Source organism: Colletotrichum jinshuiense, chromosome 3, assembly GCF_051148585.1.
Source record: "Colletotrichum jinshuiense chromosome 3, complete sequence".
Lineage (NCBI taxonomy): Eukaryota > Fungi > Ascomycota > Sordariomycetes > Glomerellales > Glomerellaceae > Colletotrichum > Colletotrichum jinshuiense.
Genome location: NC_139310.1, coordinates 4357089 through 4374285, shown reverse-complemented (window position 1 = coordinate 4374285; position 17197 = coordinate 4357089). Strand labels below are relative to the sequence as shown.

At 54.2% G+C, this 17197-nt stretch overlaps 3 protein-coding genes across 3 annotated transcripts; all 3 read left to right on the top strand.

Moving 5' to 3' along the window:
- Positions 1–4164: 4164 nt before the first annotated feature.
- On the top strand, positions 4165–5664 carry EsH8_III_001148 (phosphatidylinositol N-acetylglucosaminyltransferase; the record flags this gene model as incomplete). The annotated part of the gene is made up of 1 exon (XM_083262873.1): positions 4165–5664. The coding sequence occupies one exon, from the start codon at positions 4165–4167 to the stop codon at positions 5662–5664; it is 1500 nt and encodes a 499-aa protein (XP_083123360.1).
- Positions 5665–7201: 1537 nt separating this feature from the next.
- On the top strand, positions 7202–11830 carry EsH8_III_001147 (uncharacterized protein; the record flags this gene model as incomplete). Its single annotated transcript, XM_083262872.1, has 7 exons — positions 7202–7258; positions 7346–8152; positions 8521–9799; positions 10092–10596; positions 10719–11223; positions 11281–11568; positions 11624–11830. 7 exons carry the CDS (start codon positions 7202–7204, stop codon positions 11828–11830), a joined length of 3648 nt encoding a protein of 1215 aa, XP_083123359.1.
- A 2259-nt stretch (positions 11831–14089) lies between these two features.
- Positions 14090–14754, top strand: EsH8_III_001146 (CFEM domain-containing protein; the record flags this gene model as incomplete). The annotated part of the gene is made up of 2 exons (XM_083262871.1): positions 14090–14164; positions 14221–14754. 2 exons carry the CDS (start codon positions 14090–14092, stop codon positions 14752–14754), a joined length of 609 nt encoding a protein of 202 aa, XP_083123358.1.
- Positions 14755–17197: the final 2443 nt, after the last annotated feature.

Sequence of the window (17197 nt, the reverse complement as noted above, 5' to 3'; positions counted from 1 at the left end):
GGGGTGAGCTGGATCGTATGCGCTACCACACTGCCCAAGCCCAAAAAGGTGCCTAGTAGTCGGCTAGGTGCTAGGCTGGTTAGTGAGGTTCCCTGGATGTCGGCCCATGCATTTGGGGATTCCGCAGGGCACCCTACATGGTGTCTAGATGGTGATGGCCAGGGGGGGGGGCTGGCCAGCATTGGGCGCCTGCAACGAGAAGAGAGCGGGATTTGAAGGACGCGAGAAGAAGGCCAGCCAGAGTGAATATTGACAGGCATGGCCACATCCGTCCTTGCCAACAGATGCCGTGTATTACCACGGCCGATGTCCGGACGAAGGGTTCCATGCGTGAATTGGTGTTGGTCGAGCGAGAGAAGAGACGAATGACCCCCTACATATGAATTCCAATTGGCATATCAGGGGGGGGACCCGGCGTTTGCCGTCACATCCAGCAGATGAAGCACCGAGGTGAGTAAGGTGAGGGGGACCCAGGACCTGGGCCGGAAGTCAAGCTTCACCCCGCCGGATCGCCAAATTATTCTACCATGTACGGTTATATTAGGAAACAATACCGTGGTGGGGAGAAGGAGGAAAAGCAATCGATTCGTGCTGCAATGCAGGAGAGACGAGGAAGACAAAGAAGCATCGGGGCTGGCCGGCCGCATGTAGTGCAAGAGAAGAAAGAGAAGTGAGAGGGAAAGCAGGCTAAGCGATGACCCCATCTGGCCAGCACATTGTCTCATTGCGCCCCGTGATTCGTGGATGGGCTGTCCCTCTTGTGCTCCCCCAATGGTTTTCCAACGTCCCTGCGCAACTTCCCAGGCCGCCAACAACCTCTCAGCAGCTGAGCTGAGTGGGTGGCAGGAACAAGAGGGAGGAAGGGCAGCAGGAGCATGCTGGCTGCAGCCATGCACCATAAGCCGCCAGCTCCCCTTTCCCACCACAGGAGCGTGAGAATCAAGCTTTCCCAAGTGATTACCTCGCAGCTTGGCCGCCCGCCGCCCCTCAGCTTCATTTCCCACCTCCTGCCGTCCACATGTGCGAGCGAGAGCACGTGGGTAGCTGCCCTGTGTGAGAGTGTGGGGTGGGAGGTGAGAGGTGTAGGCAGAGGTGTAGGCAGAGGCAGGCAGGTGCCTGTCGGTCGGTGACAATCGAAGTTGGAAAGCGAATCACATAATATCGGCCCATTATGGGCGGGATTCCCAGCAATATCGCCGCTTCCAGGCCCCTCGGCAACGTTGACAGCCATCGAATCTGTCGGAGAAAAAAAAAACCAAAAATTGCGCAAACCCCAGTCCACCGAGGAGTAGTAGGTTGGATGTAAGCGTCTGCCTGCGTCTGCTGATGCCACTACACTACAGTGAAGAATACGGACACGGGGAGGCCCCCTACCCAGCCACGATAATGGACGCCCAGTGTATTTCCACAGCTTGACCATTCCACGGCGGCGGGCGACGGGCCCATCGAATTGCGCACGGCACGCGGGAACCCGTCTCTTTCCACAGACCCGACTGACTTGTCCATGTTGGCCCATTATTTGGGGAACGGACGGGACATTGGCCCCTTTCCCGTCCAGGATGCTCCGCCGCCACCGCCCAACCACTTCTGTCAGTTGGCGATGCTTGATGCCGTCGTGCCGCAACCTCGTACAGACGAAATTACACTCAGCCGCGGCGCCCGATTCAATGCACTCTGCGCGTTGCAGTCAGTCAATCAATGCCAAGACACTGCCACTCCCAGGAGAGCACCAAATGATGGCGTTCTCCCAGCTGTGTCAGCAATAATTGGCTGTATTCCCGCGCCACTTCAAATTTCCCCGGGACGTCAAAAAGATGTTCTCCATCTTTATCACACACCCTTGGTCCTGGCAACATGCAAACGATTGCTGCGTCGGTCTCTCTGCCAGGTACAAATTCATGTCAAATGCCTGGCCCCCCAGGTAATAGATCGACGCCAAGGGTCCCAGTGCGCTTTCGTTGCTCTGGCTTCAAAACAGTCACGGGAGGCTCCGATGTGTGCTAGCAATACTCCGTAATGGTCGCATATTCGCTATTTTTAAGGCATTGTGGTAACTGGAACGCCGTCAGGTTCCATCCCCTGCCCTGCCAGCCTCACCAGAGTGCAATCGGCAAAGAGCATCGCCAGGGAAGAGACATGGCCGTCCAGGGAAGTTGGAACCTGCCTCCTGTGACAGTTTCGTTACAGCGCAACCGAGGCCCACATCGGCAGAAACAGCAAAACCCGCCTCTTCTTGCCCTGGATGGTGAGGTCGTGTGAACGTCAAACTGGTTTCAACACATGTCCTCATACTAATCCACTGAGGATAGGATGGGGCAGCATCCCGTGAAATGAAACCCCAATGAAAGCCAAGCCCACAAGCTTCGCCAAGCACGTCCGGCAATTCTTGCAACAGGAACATGTCTGATGAAGGAGGTTGAGCCGAGAGTTGCAGATCGCCGCACGGTTGTGCCATGGTGCCCTTGTGTCCGAGCCTGAAAAAGGGGCATCATCGATGTCACCCCAGGCAATCGTCCCGTCGAGCTGAGATGGTGAGGCTATTCACATGGTATCGCCGAACTGCAGCAACTCGGGCCCCGAGCGACCGGATCTGCGCTGCCTCAAGGTGCGCAGTACTGCGTAGAGGTAAGCATCCCTTCCGGCCAACCCGCCAAGGTTCCAAAAATGGAGATGTATCCGCTTGCGATTTGCTGCAGCCTGTTGCTGTTACGGCTTAGTCCCTGCACGACGGCGCCGAGGTCTGGACCGGCCGACCTTGACAATGCCAGCACGGAGTGCATGGGAAAGGGCCCAGAAGAGCGGTAGCGGCAGGGAAGAGGAGGGGGCCTGGGAAAGGCCGACGGGCACGCGACCAGCGAACACCAGGGCCAAACGACACCGGTCACTGGAGGGAGCCCTTTGATACTAGGCAGCGGTAACAAGGTAGAGGAGGGTACTTCACGCGAATTGCAACATTAAGGCCAGATCCAGCAGCACTCCAGGGGGGGGGAGGAGAGAGAACTAGGGAACAAGTAACGAACAAGCTTTGTGCTATTGCGAGCCTCCCTGCGAGGAAGCTTTGGGCCAGAGTACGACCGCTACCCAGAGTGCTTCTGGAATTGCTCGTATTCCACGGCAAACGGCTGCGGGGACGGTGTTGCCGGACCCCATTAGGTAAGGTGGTTCAGGCATCGTGGGGTGGAATTCCGTCGGGGCCCGTTCTCTCTCGGTAGTCGGGCGTCGTCCGTAATCATACCACCATTGCTACTACAATGGTACTCTCACCCGTACGGAAACATGTTGACCACTATTCGGAGTCGTGGGAATCTGGGACTAGGGAGGCCGCGGATCGCGTTGCGGACGACTTGAGCAAGCATCTTTAGAGTACTATGGTATGATGGGTAAGTACAATATCCCTATCTGGTAGTGCGGGGACATGGCACACCAAATCGAGACTCTCAATGGTTGAAATTGTGCCCAGGGTTCACCAGAACCTCGAAGTACTACCGCTGAGATGATCGTAGCAGCACGACCACATCTACCTGTCAGGGGGGTTTTACTTTGGCCTGGTACCACAGTAGACTCCTCGGCTGCATCGCCACGGAAAGTTTGGATACCCAGATGGCCGTTCCTTGTGCTCACGCGCAAGCTGATTTGGGGTCTTCCTTGCAGACGATTAGCTTCTGGGTAAGGCAGGTAGGTAGATGCAAGATGTCGGGTTGCAGGCCAGGCAATGCATCCAGCGCCTTTCCAGAATTTGGTGGAGTCCCGAGTCGGGCAAAGAAAACTTAAGCTTGTGCTGGACCGACGGGATGGTTCCCTGCCTGCAGCAGCATGACAGCCAATCTTCACGGCGGAAGCCGCTACTTTCGGCCACCGAGACTGATACAAAATAAATATATTCCCCAATCGAGCGACTGGCCCGGGCGATCCTTGTAAAGCTGACTGGCCCAGCTCCCCACCAATCTCCTTTCCCCGTCCGTGCACGCACCCATTTTTCCCCCTTCTCCGGGGTTTGGTCTGTCCAGCCTTGTGCGCCTTCGCCCAACTTGAGTCTATTCGCGACTGCGAGGCTGAGAAGGTCTCGGTCTCAACCCCAGCTATCACCAGCACTCAATCGGCAAGCCATTGAGTCTCATCCCCGTCTCACCTCGTCGTCAAGCCGTTCCCGGTGGTCCTGGCCTGATGTCCCCGACAACGCCAACAGACTTCGGTACCTTTCCGCCACCCCTCACCCGCTCCTCGACCCTTCCTGCCGGCAGCACCATCAACAGTGCCGCCAATATCCAGCGCCAAGACCGATCCCACCTCGCCCCAGAGGATGCCTTCCTAGCCACCTCTCCGCCACGCCGGCCGGTTGCTTCCTTCCCCGATGCCGGCACCGGCGCAGACCACCGCGCAGCGCGCGCCCGCCTCCGCCACAGCGCCGGCGACCGATCCCGCTCCCGCCGCAGTCGCAAGCGCACGTGGAAGAAGCTGATGTGGGTGAAGCAGAGCTATCCAGACAACTACACCGACCAGGACACCTTCCTCGAGAGCCTGCAGCGCAACCCGCGTCTGCAGCCCTACGATTTCTGGCCTTTGGTTGCCGACTCCACCGTCATCGTCCAGCACGTCTGCTCTGTCATCATCTTCATCGTGTGCTTCGTCCTCATATCCCAGAAGCGCGTGTCACCTGTCTCGATCGTATCGTGGAGTAGCCTGGCCACGTGTCTGGGTTGGCTACTGTGGGAGCGGTGGGAGGCCGATGAGGAGCGCAAGGAATTTGGTGGCATGGCCGGAAGCGTGACGGCAGCGGGCCGTAGGGAACCCAGTCGGCGGACGGGAACCATGCGACGCCCGTCGCCGCACGTGGATGAGTCTTCCACGGCTACAACGGCGGCAAGCTCCGTCACGACCTCTTCCGCCGGTGCCGAGCGTCTGGCGCGACACTCCCACTCCGCCTCCGCGAGCTCCCTCATCTCCTCGGCCTCGACAACCTCCCAATCCGCTTATCGCCGCCACAGCCAAGAAGTCACAGGCAACCCCCTCCCGCGGCGGTCCTCCTTTCCCTTACCCGGCGACGACAACAGCCGCCTCCACCAGCGCCTCAGCACCATCAAGAGCGCGATCCTCATCTACTCGACCCTCCTCGGCCTCTCCCCCATCTTGAAGTCGCTCACGCGGTCGACTTCGAGCGACAGCATCTGGGCCATGTCCTTCTGGCTCCTGGCCATCAACATCTTCTTCTTCGACTACTCGGGCGGCGTGCGCGTCAACATCCCCGCCTCGCTCTCGACCAACGCCGCGCTCATGGCCTCTACCGTGCTCGCAAGCCAGCTGCGCTCCACGGGCCAGGTCTTCAGCCTCACGCTCTTCAGCATCGAGGTTTTCGGCCTGTTCCCCGTGTTCCGGCGGTACGCGAGGCACCGGAGCTGGGGGTACCACTACGCCATGACGGTGTTCCTGGTTCTCGGGGCCGGCGCGGGCGTGGGAGTCATCCTGGGGGACAACTGCGGCGGGTGCTGCTGGCCGTGGAAGAGCGCCGTCGTGGGCATGGTCGTCAGCGTGCTCATCGCGGCCATCACCATGGGCGGGTGCAGCTGGTGGCTGATTGGGCTGCAAAAGTACAAGAACGAGATCTACGGGCCGTGGGATCCTGCGCGGCCCATAATCATGAGCCGGCGCCTCTGGGACGAGGGCTGATGCGAAGGGTCGATGGTAGATTTTTACGTGAATATAGTTACAGGTTTCGGTTTGAAGTGCTTCTACCTAGCCTTGACCGAGGCGACGTGTTGGAGAGGTTTTGCACATTGTTCCGTGACCCCGTTTTCTCGGTGCTTGCTTCCCATCTCCCGCTTCTTCTAGTTTTCATCTGTCTCCGAAAAGAAGCAACAGAGCAACAAGATTACAAACGGAGCAAGTATCAGGAAGCCACAGGTAAAGTCTCTGCCAGCAAGAGCACCGGCAACTTGGCTGTAACATATGGCTCTTGAGTGAACCACGAATCCTTGGTGGGTCCGTAGGCGGCCTTTAAGCCTACTTGTCCACCTGCTACTAAATTATTTACTGTGTCCAACATGAGGGCTTGCGAACGTAACATGTAAGACAAGAGAAGGAGATTCAACGGTTGCGTACAAGATTGTGCTAGACCAAGCTCCTCAAAGGCAAACGTCGGCCTAGGAGGGTGTCGTTGATGATACCAGGCGGCGCTGCTGGGTCGTGGCTCCCTGAAGAGTGACTGTCTGGCTGCTAATCATGAACAGGGTTAAACCGTGGGGTTTTATCCTACACGGTCAAATAGAGGATGGTTTCTCGGATGCAAAGGCAGTGCGTTGAGCGCGATTGTTGAAGACAGCAGGCAGGGGCTATAAAGTCTTGCGGTTTAGGAGGATGGCGGTTCAAACTCGAGACATATGAATGGTTATATTGCTTACTGAAAAGAGACTGGGCACCGTCTAAGTGCCGCAAGATAAATCAAATATCTGACCTCGAAGAGCTGTGGGGTGCAGATATGGCATGGTGTTGTCAGACATTCTCTTGTGTATTACACCTCCTCACTTGCAAAATAATATAGGCCAATTGCAGAAGATTATATACACGCCACAATGAAAGCCATCGTTTCAACATGCATTTTGTATAAAGATCATGTGTCAGGGGAGGATTTGAAAGGCACTTCACTTGCTCATTCAGTAATACGTTCCAACTTGGCTGGTCCCAAAGACATCCAAACCACGACATGACAACTACCAGTCGAGACATGAAGCCAACTTTTTGTTATGAAATCCATGAAAATTCATGTGGTAATCAAACTCACCTTAAATATTAATCTGGAATTTGACCCCGCAGATAGCAAAGCTGGATGTGTGAAGGAAGGAACGAGACGCTCTAAAATAAATCGAGCCCGGATGTTAACCTCCTTCCTGACACCATTTTATTTTCCCTCTTTTCCCACAACACCTGTATTTCTCCTACTCCCCTTCCTCTTTCAGAATTTAATGTTCTATTGCTTCACAGACTTTTCTTTTTGCCCTTTCTCATTCTCTCTTTGTCTTACCCACCTCTTACCGTCGAGGTTCTCAACACCGACCCTGCTTTTGATCAGCTTGACAGACCCCCAATACTCCCCCCTTCCCCATCAACATTGTTAAAAACACGGTACCAAATACACGCAGCATCTCTATCTCGCTCTAATTTCCACTCCGCCTCGTAGTACGAGGAAGGTTGGCCTCAGCTGGCCAAAATGGGAGCCCCTCCGCCCAAGTCTCGGGACGAGGCAGACGCCCAGCTCGAGAAGCTGGTAGATGAACGAGGCCTATCCGAGCGCAAGCTATGTGGATTTATGAACGGTTTCATTCATAGCTCCCTCACACTCATCTCCACTTAGCTGTACAGCTCCGACACGCACTTCATCCTGGAACTAATCCAGAATGCCGATGACAACGAATACAAAAAGTGCTCTTCTGCCGGAATGCCACCAGGCTTCTCGATGAGCTTGAGAAAATCTGACCCCGGCGCCAACGGCAAAGACACGTTTGAAACCTCTTGCAATGAGGATGGGTTTTCCTTCCAGCAAATTGCCTCCTTGACAAATATTGGAGATAGCACAAAAACCAAGAGGAAGGATGTCCACAGCGGATACATCGGCGAGAAGGGGATTGGCTTCAAGGCTGTATTCAAGGTCGCTCATGTTGTCAATATCTCCAGTGGGTTTTACAACTTCGTGCTCGACACAACCCAAGGCATGATCGGTATGTTGCGCCCACTTCCGTCCTCTTTCCCGGTGTCCACGTACAGCGCCGACGGTACGCGGATGATGCTCCAACTGAAGAGCGAGAAGGAGTTCAATGTCATTTCCAGTGATCTTCGACGGATCAAGCCGGAGATTCTCCTTTTTCTACGTCGTCTGAGGCGCCTTTCTGTCTGTACTCAGAGGCACAACCGGGAATATGTTGCCACCCACAACGAAGATGACAGAGAGTTTCTCGGAGAGACAAGAACAATCCATGCATGCGAGAGCGCCACGGGGGAATCCAGAGCGATAAAGTACATTATCACCCGTAACAGGGTGGAAGGAATGCCAAAGGAAGGCAAAAGAGAAGGCGTGGCCACCTCGGAAGTCACCATTGCTTTCCCTTTAGGCATCAACGGCAAACCCCGCATCAAGGAGCAACAAGTGTTTGCTTTCATACCAGTAAACTGCTACGGATTTCGGGTAACCTCATAACCCCCACTCTACCTTTTCGAGACTGTTCTAACCAGTACCTGTTTTAGTTTCTTATCCAGGCAGACTTCATCTTAATGGCAGACCGAGAGCATCTTCCTGCTAAGAATGCATGGAATGAAGCACTGAGAAATGCGATCCCAAAAGCCTTTGAAAAGGCAGTCGAGAGGTTCAACGGAATCGGAACAAGCCTACGATATTCCTGGCCTGGGTTTTTGGAACAAATCAGTTGCCGGGACCCATTCTGGGATGCACTCAGCACCCGGCTCATTAAACACCTCCAATCTCTTCCCATTCTCGAATGTCGTTCAGGTTCTGGCTGTTTTCGAATGCCTCAGACCTTGTTTTTTGTGCCTCCTGAGTACCGACTGGATGGAGAGCCCTTGATCGACTCTCCAAGACAGCGTGAGCGGCATTTGGCCTTTCAGTACGCGCCGGATTCGACTCTGCCGTCGGCTCTTAGGAGTCTCGGCGTGAAACTCATGGACAATGACCAATTCATATCACAATTCTGCGACTGGATTGCTCAAGAGAAGCCAGATCTTGACGCAAAGTCGCCTAAGTGGCACAGCAAAACGGCGGCCATTCTGGTTGAGTCAAATTACACCAAGCAGCTCATGCTCCAAAGCTTGCCGATTGTGCCAACCTTAGATGGAAATTGGGTCCCGGCGTCGAAGAAGAATCTATACCTGGCATCAAATGCAGATGCTCGGGGTGCCCCCCACGGACTGGATTTTCATTTTGTAAATCCCGAAGCAAAAGACGACCCAAACAGAGCGCATCTTTTCAGTTGGTTAGGGATCGAGAAACTGAAGGCCAAAAAAATCTGCGAACGAATCCTGGAGGATCATCGAGAAAGGAATCAATCCCAGAACCCACGTCCCCAGAAGTGCCTTATTGAGGATGCCTTTTATCTCTTTCTCAATAAGAGACCGGGCCCAAGAGAGAAGAAACTCAACCTTTGGGTCGCGACGGCAAACCAGAACAGACCAGCACACTCCCGCAATGTTTATATCATCGACCCAGATATTCGCCCTAACCTTATCAGCAAATACTCTTCGAACCGGGGTTCTTTCTTGAAGTTATTACATCCCGAATACTTTGAATACGCCAATAATATGAGCGCCGCAAATAATGACGCGGACGCCGAGGAGGTTGCTGCAGAGTCCCGAGATGCAGATGGTGCTGCGGTTGTCGATAAACAGCCACAGAAACAAAAGAATGCATTCGCTGAATGGCTTAAAAACTCATGCGAGGTAGCAACGCTACCAAGGCTGACCTTCTGGGACCACCAAGCGAATAAAGACGTACTCAGCAAAGAGTGGAGTTGGCTGAAAGCTAACGCTGTCGACGATCTCATTATACTGCTGAGAGATCACTTGATGAACGATTACAGCGCCGCCAAATCACTCATAATTGGCGAAGTCAAGGAGTTCATGCTCAATTGCCAAGATGAGCGGGTACGGAAGTTGCAAGACGTTGCAATTCCAACCAAAGATCTGTGTGACGCTTGCCCTCATCTCGCCTTTGCAAAGTTGCCTGATCCTGAAAACAAGAACTGGAAGTGCTTCTCAATCTTTTCGGTAATTACCGAAGTAAACGACGAGGCTTACCTACGTGAGCTTGAGATTATATGTCAGCTCCAAGTCACTAACAGTACTCTGGAGACAGCGCGCAGAGCTTACCTGTATCTCTCGAAGAATAGCGCCAAAGTAAAGCCTGGAACATGGTAAGACCCATTCTTAGCATTGACGTTGGATAATGACTAACAGCACAAGCAAAACATTCAAAGACTGCGAGAAAAAGTTGATCTATCACCCACATCGTGGTTGGGTGTCATTAGGTGGCTGTGTCTGGAAGAGCCCAAGCAGCCTTAAATCATCACTTTCACTCGCCGACGTATATCCAGACTGTGGTGCCTTCTTCAAGCACAAGCTGGAATTACGTGACGCTGGCATCGTTGAAGTTGTCCAGGAGCTGGAGCGACTTAATGGTTTACCGGAGGATTCACGAGAACTGGAGGTGCTGAAGCCAATTGTTATCCTCCTAAGCAAATGTCTTGACAAAGCTCCCGCCACTGAGTTGTGGGAGCGGATCCGCCCGCTCAAAGTCTTCCCTACGACCCCCAGCACAGAGACCTCAACCGATCCGAAGGGGACAACTTACAAATCTCTCGAAGACAAATGGTATGTTGCCGACCGAACGGTTTTGAGAAGGGCATTTCTTGGAAGGGTGGACATTCTATGCTTTGACGTCACGGACACGGACGGGCTTCTCCCGTTGCTTGAGTGTGCGGGTCTGGAAGACAGCCTCCTGAGCAAAGCAGTGAAGGAAAACACAACCCACGTGGGCCCGATCGTCCGTCGCCATGACTGGTCTAGAGCCATCCAGAATCGAGCCGAGTTCATCTTCCTGTAAGTTAATGTCTCTTAAAACCCAACTGCTGGTGCTGACACATAGATAGCCTGGGCGAGAAGAAGAACAAAACGCTGCCAATTTTCAAAGTTTGGCAGGTCTCACACCTAACAGTACACAGAAAAATCGACAGTGTCTGCGGCGAACCAGACTCTGGACACATCTCCATCACAGAAGACGGTGGTTTCGTCAAACTCACCGTCCTAAAAAACCCTTTTGAGAACAGTCATCCTCGGGTCGACAGGGAGTTGACCGAGTACTTCAGTCGACTGTTTTCCATCCAGGACATCAATCGTGTCCCACTTATCTCACAGATCTTAAAAGCTAACCTGCCAGAGGTGCGGGACTTGCTAGAGGAAGTCAACATCCGCTGCTCTCTCCCCGAAGACCTCGATGTTGCCGACAACGTCTCTAGGTCTCCCAAAAAGCAAAGCGAGGATGTGGTAGCTTCACCGAATGGAATTACGGGGCTAGTGGATGTTGCGGGAGGCAGTGCTAGCAGAATGGCCTCAACGTCATCGCCTACCAAAGTTTCTGCGGCTGTCTATGAAAGCCAAGATTACATGACTGAGGCAGAGCAGATCCAGGAGCGGCTCATGGAAATCGGCCTTGAGGCTGAGGATTATGTGAGACCCGACCTTTATTTAGCAAATGATAACAGAGTTGTCTGACAATTGTTCTAGGTCGACAATTACTTCAAGCAGCGCATTCCAGACTGGAACACAACCCGCAACTGGACCAGCCACTTGCGTCAAGAGCGTGGCTATCCCCCGTTCCTCGGCGACGAATCGACAATGGCCGACTTCACTTACACGGACGAAGAAGGAGGTTACATGTTCTCAGAGCTTCAGAAAGTAGGAGCTGTACAGGAAGGATGTGCAGGCAAGAGAACCACCTACCACATCGAGGTGAAGGGGACGGTCTGTGGATGCGATGAACCCTTCCATCTCAGCCAGAAGCAGATGAATCTGGTAAGCAACACCATTGTGTTCAATTGTGAGGACGTACTGATGCTGGGTATGGCAGGCACGGAAGTACAGTCTGAAGGAAGGCGATGCCCGTACTGACGTCTTCGTCATTGCCCGCGTGTACGACGTAGAGCGGCAAGAACCAGGCCTGAGGTTTTACCTTGACCCCTGGACTAAGATCTTCAAAGGTGAGCTGAACATGGCATCGGAGGATAGCTACACAATCACGCCCGTAGATGGATGGGCAAGGTTTGGACGGTTCTGAAGATGGCCTCTCGTTGAACACTTATTGGGTAGGGACGGGGCAGGCAAGGGGTCGAAGGAGGCGTGTGTGTAGATCTTGTTGAAATACCCTTTTCCTTCGTCAGTGGAGTCAATTTCAACTTCGTACAACGTATATTTCGCCTTTGTGTTTGCCAACACTTGAGACGGTTGGATACTCTGGTGCAGCCATGTCTATTTATTTTGCATGCGCGGCACAAACGGGGAAAGAACCGGACAGAAGACGGTCGTATGAGTTCCCGGAAGGCCATTGGGGGGTCTCATCCCGGGGGGACGTTGGAGAAAACACTGGATGGAGACGAATACAGCCACGGCACAGGAAGCGGCCGCCATCGGACGACGGGGTCGGTGTGGATGATTAGCGGGTCTCGGGTGTGATTACGCTCGAGTTGCGGGCAGAAACCCAGAAAAGCCCGTCCCGTGTCGCGGGTGATGTTGTGTTGTTGACGTCCACTGGCCGGGGGAGCTGTTGCAGGCACAGTGCCGCCAGAAACGGGAATTGGAGCTCGTGTCGGGTGGGTTGATTGCAGCGGGGATCGGCATATTGTGCATCCACTAGCACAAGGAACAGTGGAACGTGGTCCACGTTGGGGAAGCTTCCAAGCCGTCCGTCCCAGCTCTGTTGTTGTCGTTAATATCACGCTATATTCCCCACGGATATTGTATATTGCTGGGGTTGACGGCGGGGTCAGCGAACAGCCTAGTCGGAGTTCCAGGCAAAATACCGGCGTCCATGGATGGACACGAGCGGAAGGTCGATCAGTTTACCATTCGATTGTGGGAGAAAAGAAGGAAATTGAAGAGACGAAAAGAGGAATACGCTCGCCTGATAAGCTAGGTTTAGAAAAGGCCAAACTTCAATGTTTTCTTTTAACCTTTTTCTTCTCAGAGAAGGTAATAAAAAGGTATCCATCATGATGCCGGGTTGTCCGGGCTTTGGATTGCTGCTAAGGAACTAGGCAACTGCAGAATAAAGTATTGGTTGTTTCTTTGGTGCAAGGAACATGTTACCCACGACGAACTCTGTTAAAATTGGTCAAATCAGACGTCTATCGCGGGCCCACCTCAGTTGCGGCAACCTCAGTTCACTTCTCCTCTGCCGACCCCGACCCCTTGTCCGCATGTCACCTCGCACCATGTCATGCCAACCCAACCGACAGTCAGAGCATCGGCCCTCGCGCCGACTGCCTTTTTGCTACGACGACGACGTCGGCGGCTCGACCGTCGCCCAGTACACCTACACATCCGACCCGAACGAGGCTCGCGGCAACCTCTCAAAGAATCCTATGTCTCAGCACAGCCGGCAGTCTCAACGCGCGGGTCGGGTAGGCCACATCCGCCTGTCATCCAATCAAAACGCACAGACGGCCGTATTGTTGTCTGTGCCACGCGTTGGAGCTCGGAGCTGGGAGCTAGAGCTGCTAGACAAGCAACACGTAGTAGCTAGAACTGAATAGCCGGACACACTACGTCCTATGGTAGGCAGACGGCCTCCTCCCTAGCGAAGCGTGGAAGAATCCAGCCCCAGCTGGTGGCCCCAATAGGAAAATGTTTGCTGACGTTACATTGGGGCCAAGCTCCCAAAGAGTCAATTGAGTGTCACCCCAATGCAATGCCACCAGTCAGGCAAGTCGCCTTAGTCGAGTGATCCCCATCGAGTCCCTGCCAACCCATTCCACTCCTGACAAACCTAGATCATGGTTGCATGTTCCTGGTACACCCGGCAAGGCCTAGGTCCATGTCTAATGTGGCTCGTTCGAGGCCGCCCCAAGGTTGCCCCTTGCCAGACCTGTCCAGTCCCGCCCCAGCAGAAAATGCGAAGCTAACGTGACGCTGCCATGCCATAGTGTATAGTACCTAGTGTACATATGGCCATCGGCGAAGCTGAAGGCGCCCAATGGCCGCTCGCGCGCGCGCGCCGCTATGCGATGCGGAGATGTGGGATAAGCTTTGATGAGAGGGAAAACGCCTCGGCAGGGGTTTCTCTCGTGTCTTTCCTCCAGTAACGCAGTGGCTTGCCGCGACGACGCATATTTATCTCCCATCCCGTCTCCGTGGGTCGCCGTTGCAGCCTTATTTACCCGTCCTCCCTCCCCTCTCGAATCCCAAATCTCAGCGTCGTCCATCTGTCTTTATACTACTGTCATACTACTGTCATAACAGCTTCACTCTCTCTTATAACTCTTAATCCTTACTAAACACTCCCTTTCCCTACCAACAAAAACCAACAACATCATTCACAATGAAGTTCACTCTCGTTCTCGTTGCCGCCGGCCTCGTCGCCGCCCAGGACTTCTCCGGCCAGCCTGAGTGCGCCGTACGTCTCTCCCAGAACGACGCAGCCCGTCAGTGATGCTAACAATCCCCTTCCAGATCCCCTGCCTGCGCGATGCCATCCCCAAGGTCGGCTGCGCCCTGACCGACACCGCCTGCCAGTGCACCACCGAGAAGCAGCAGGCCCTCATCCCCATCGCCGCCCCCTGCCTGCTCGCCGGCTGCAACTCTGCCGACCTGACCAAGGCCCAGTCCGCCGCCGCCGCCGCCTGCGCCGCCTTCCTGGCCACCGCCACCGCTGCGCCCGCCTCTGCCACGGGAGCCACCGGCTCTCTGTCCGCCACCGGTTCTGTGCCCGCCGCCGTCTCCTCGGCCATTGCCTCCGCCAGCGCGAGCGTCAGCGCCGCCCTCTCCTCCGCCTCGGCTTCCGCTACCGCCCTCGTCGCCACGACCCTGAACTCAACTTCCGTCTCCGCCGCCACCCTCTCTGCCAGCCGCACCGCCTCCACCGTCGTGTCCAGCACCACCGCCAGCGCCACCACTTCGACCAGCCCCAACGCTGCCCCCAAGGGCAACGTTGCCGTCGGCGGTCTGGCTCTCGCTGCCATTGCCGGTCTCGTTGCCGCCCTGTAAGTGGCCTGACGAGCAAGGATGGGGTTCGCCAGTCAAATCTCCCCGGATTGGGAGATCACATGGAGCATTTTCATGTGTTGAAGGGAAGCCATGGGAAGTGGGATGTATGGATGGGATGCATTGGACGAATTACCGAGGGACGTCTATACCTAATGAGGATGGGCGGGGGGAAACGGAAAAAGTTATTTCACGATCATGGCCTGTCTTTTGTTGCTTTGCTGCAACGGTCTTGCCGAAAGACACAGGGTAACAAGTTTTTTAATTGAATATACCACCAATATTAGACGCCAGTAACCGGTATGAGACGCAAAGCGTCTTCCCTCTCCCTCTCCGTCTCCCTTCACATTCCAGGCGTCCCTGTTCGTGGCGAGTTGACATGTGTTCCGCAACGTATCCCTGTGTTTGGACGGGGGCGCTGTTGGAGAGAACCTGGCGGCTGTATTTCAAAGGGCCTTCACTCGCAAAGTGTGCCTTCCGTTATGCAAGATCGAGTAGACCTCAACGTTTCGTTGCCGGATGATAAAAAGTTCGTTTGTTGTTGCTGCTGCTGAGGTTCGGCACCCGCTTGCCAATGTTCCATGGACGGGGGTTTTGTTTTTTTGGCAGTTCGTCGACATAATCCGCACCCCTCCCTCGCTTGTCTCGCTCTTGCTTTGCTATCATGCTTTGACAAACCCCCTCGCCTTCTCGACATGACCCCCGCCCTGGAGCTGGGTGTGTCGATCGCATGGATACATGCCACACGCCGCACGTAGCTCATACCGCCGCCACCTAAAGAATCAATCGACCAAACAGCCACCACTCCTTCGACCGAAGGTGGCGTTTACGGGTGGCGGTAGATGTGATGCCCCTCGTGGTAGTCCGTCCTCTTCATGTCCTCTTCTCCTGGGCAGCGTACCGTCAGCCAAAACTGCCCAATGGCAGGCCCATCGAGGTCTGGAAGTATCGTCGACGATTCTCGCACTGGTTCTTCTCGGGTTATCGTTTCGACGTCAAAGAGGAGATGGGAGGGGCTTGTTGGCGAAGCATCAGGCATCATTTTGCGGGGGCAGGGCCTGAAGCGGGCGAAAAGGGGTGTCCTTTGGCCGGTTGGGCCCAGCCAGCAGGGGTTTCTTTTTGGGCGTTCCGGAGCTGTTGGCATTGTGGCGAGGGCTGCTTGTGGATGTTGATGTTTCGGAGAGACATGACCATGAGCTCTGATGGGTAAGGATGTGTGTGCGTGTTTGCGCGCGTGTGTTTACAAACCCAGCAGGTAACTTACACAATCAAGAATGCTACCCAGAACTAGACACAAAATGAGGCGATCGACTAAGTGGGCGGATGTAAGAGATTGTTCCTGAGCGGTTCCCGAAACAACGTGTTGTGCTCACTCTTATAGCACTAAGTGAGCGAAGCGGTGTTGTAAACTCTAAAGCCGCTCTCTCCTCACATCGTTAATGTCTCCTATGCCTCGATCAAGCCTGAACATGGGTCTTTGCAAGCCTCGAGACTTCAGTCACAACTAGTTTTACTCCCACACATTTCTCTCGCTGTGTGTACAGTTTATTGCGTCTTCCGTAAAACTGTTTCCTAGTGGAGTCTACGCCGGACAGCAACATGTGCATCTCGTTTGAGTTGCCTAAACCCAGCCTGTGCGGTCATTTCATCAGACTCGGGATGTCCGTCCGCGCAACGATCACCTGGTCGCATCCAGACGGGCTGGCATAGGGCCGAGATGAGGACAGTGGCTGGGAGAAGGGTGGTGTATGCTTGCTACATTTTCTCTTGGCTCTTTTACCGCCTCAACCATTATTTTCGTCACATCACCGTTGCAGCGGCCGTCTCCCTCTACGAACGATTATCTCCAGAGAGGCATACAAAATGCCAGATGGTTCAAGCACAGGTCCGCATCACCCTGCGGTATTGGGCTTTGTATTACCTGGTCTACCCGAGGGCGCCATGCTACTTCTAGTTCTGCTTAGCTGGTAGAAGACTGTAATTGGTAGAAGGTGGCCTCCCTACCTACAGGTCAAAAGAAACCTGTGAACTTTTGTGAGTCCTTTCAGGAATCAGATACATCTCGGCTGGGGGTCAGTGGTCAGCCTGGTGGGTGATGTGGCGCCACGCTAACCCTCACGGCGGCCAGGGTCGGGCCATTCGAGGAATTGGCATGCAATGCTGGGCGGCTGTTTTGTAGGCATTCAATATCCCGAGTGAAGCATTAATTATACTGGAGGCCAAAAACTCTCGACATGATATTATTAGCCGAGATCAGACCACATACCAGGAATTGTGTATACTGAAAAATTCCAGACCCTGGTGAAATGACAGTACGTTCCGTACATATATAGGAGAACTTTGGCAAGACAAGAGAGGCGCCACGGTCATCTATATTACATATGAGTGTTACTGACGGCTAAACTTAGCATAGAGCAAGTATGTGCAACATTCAAGTCATGTACGG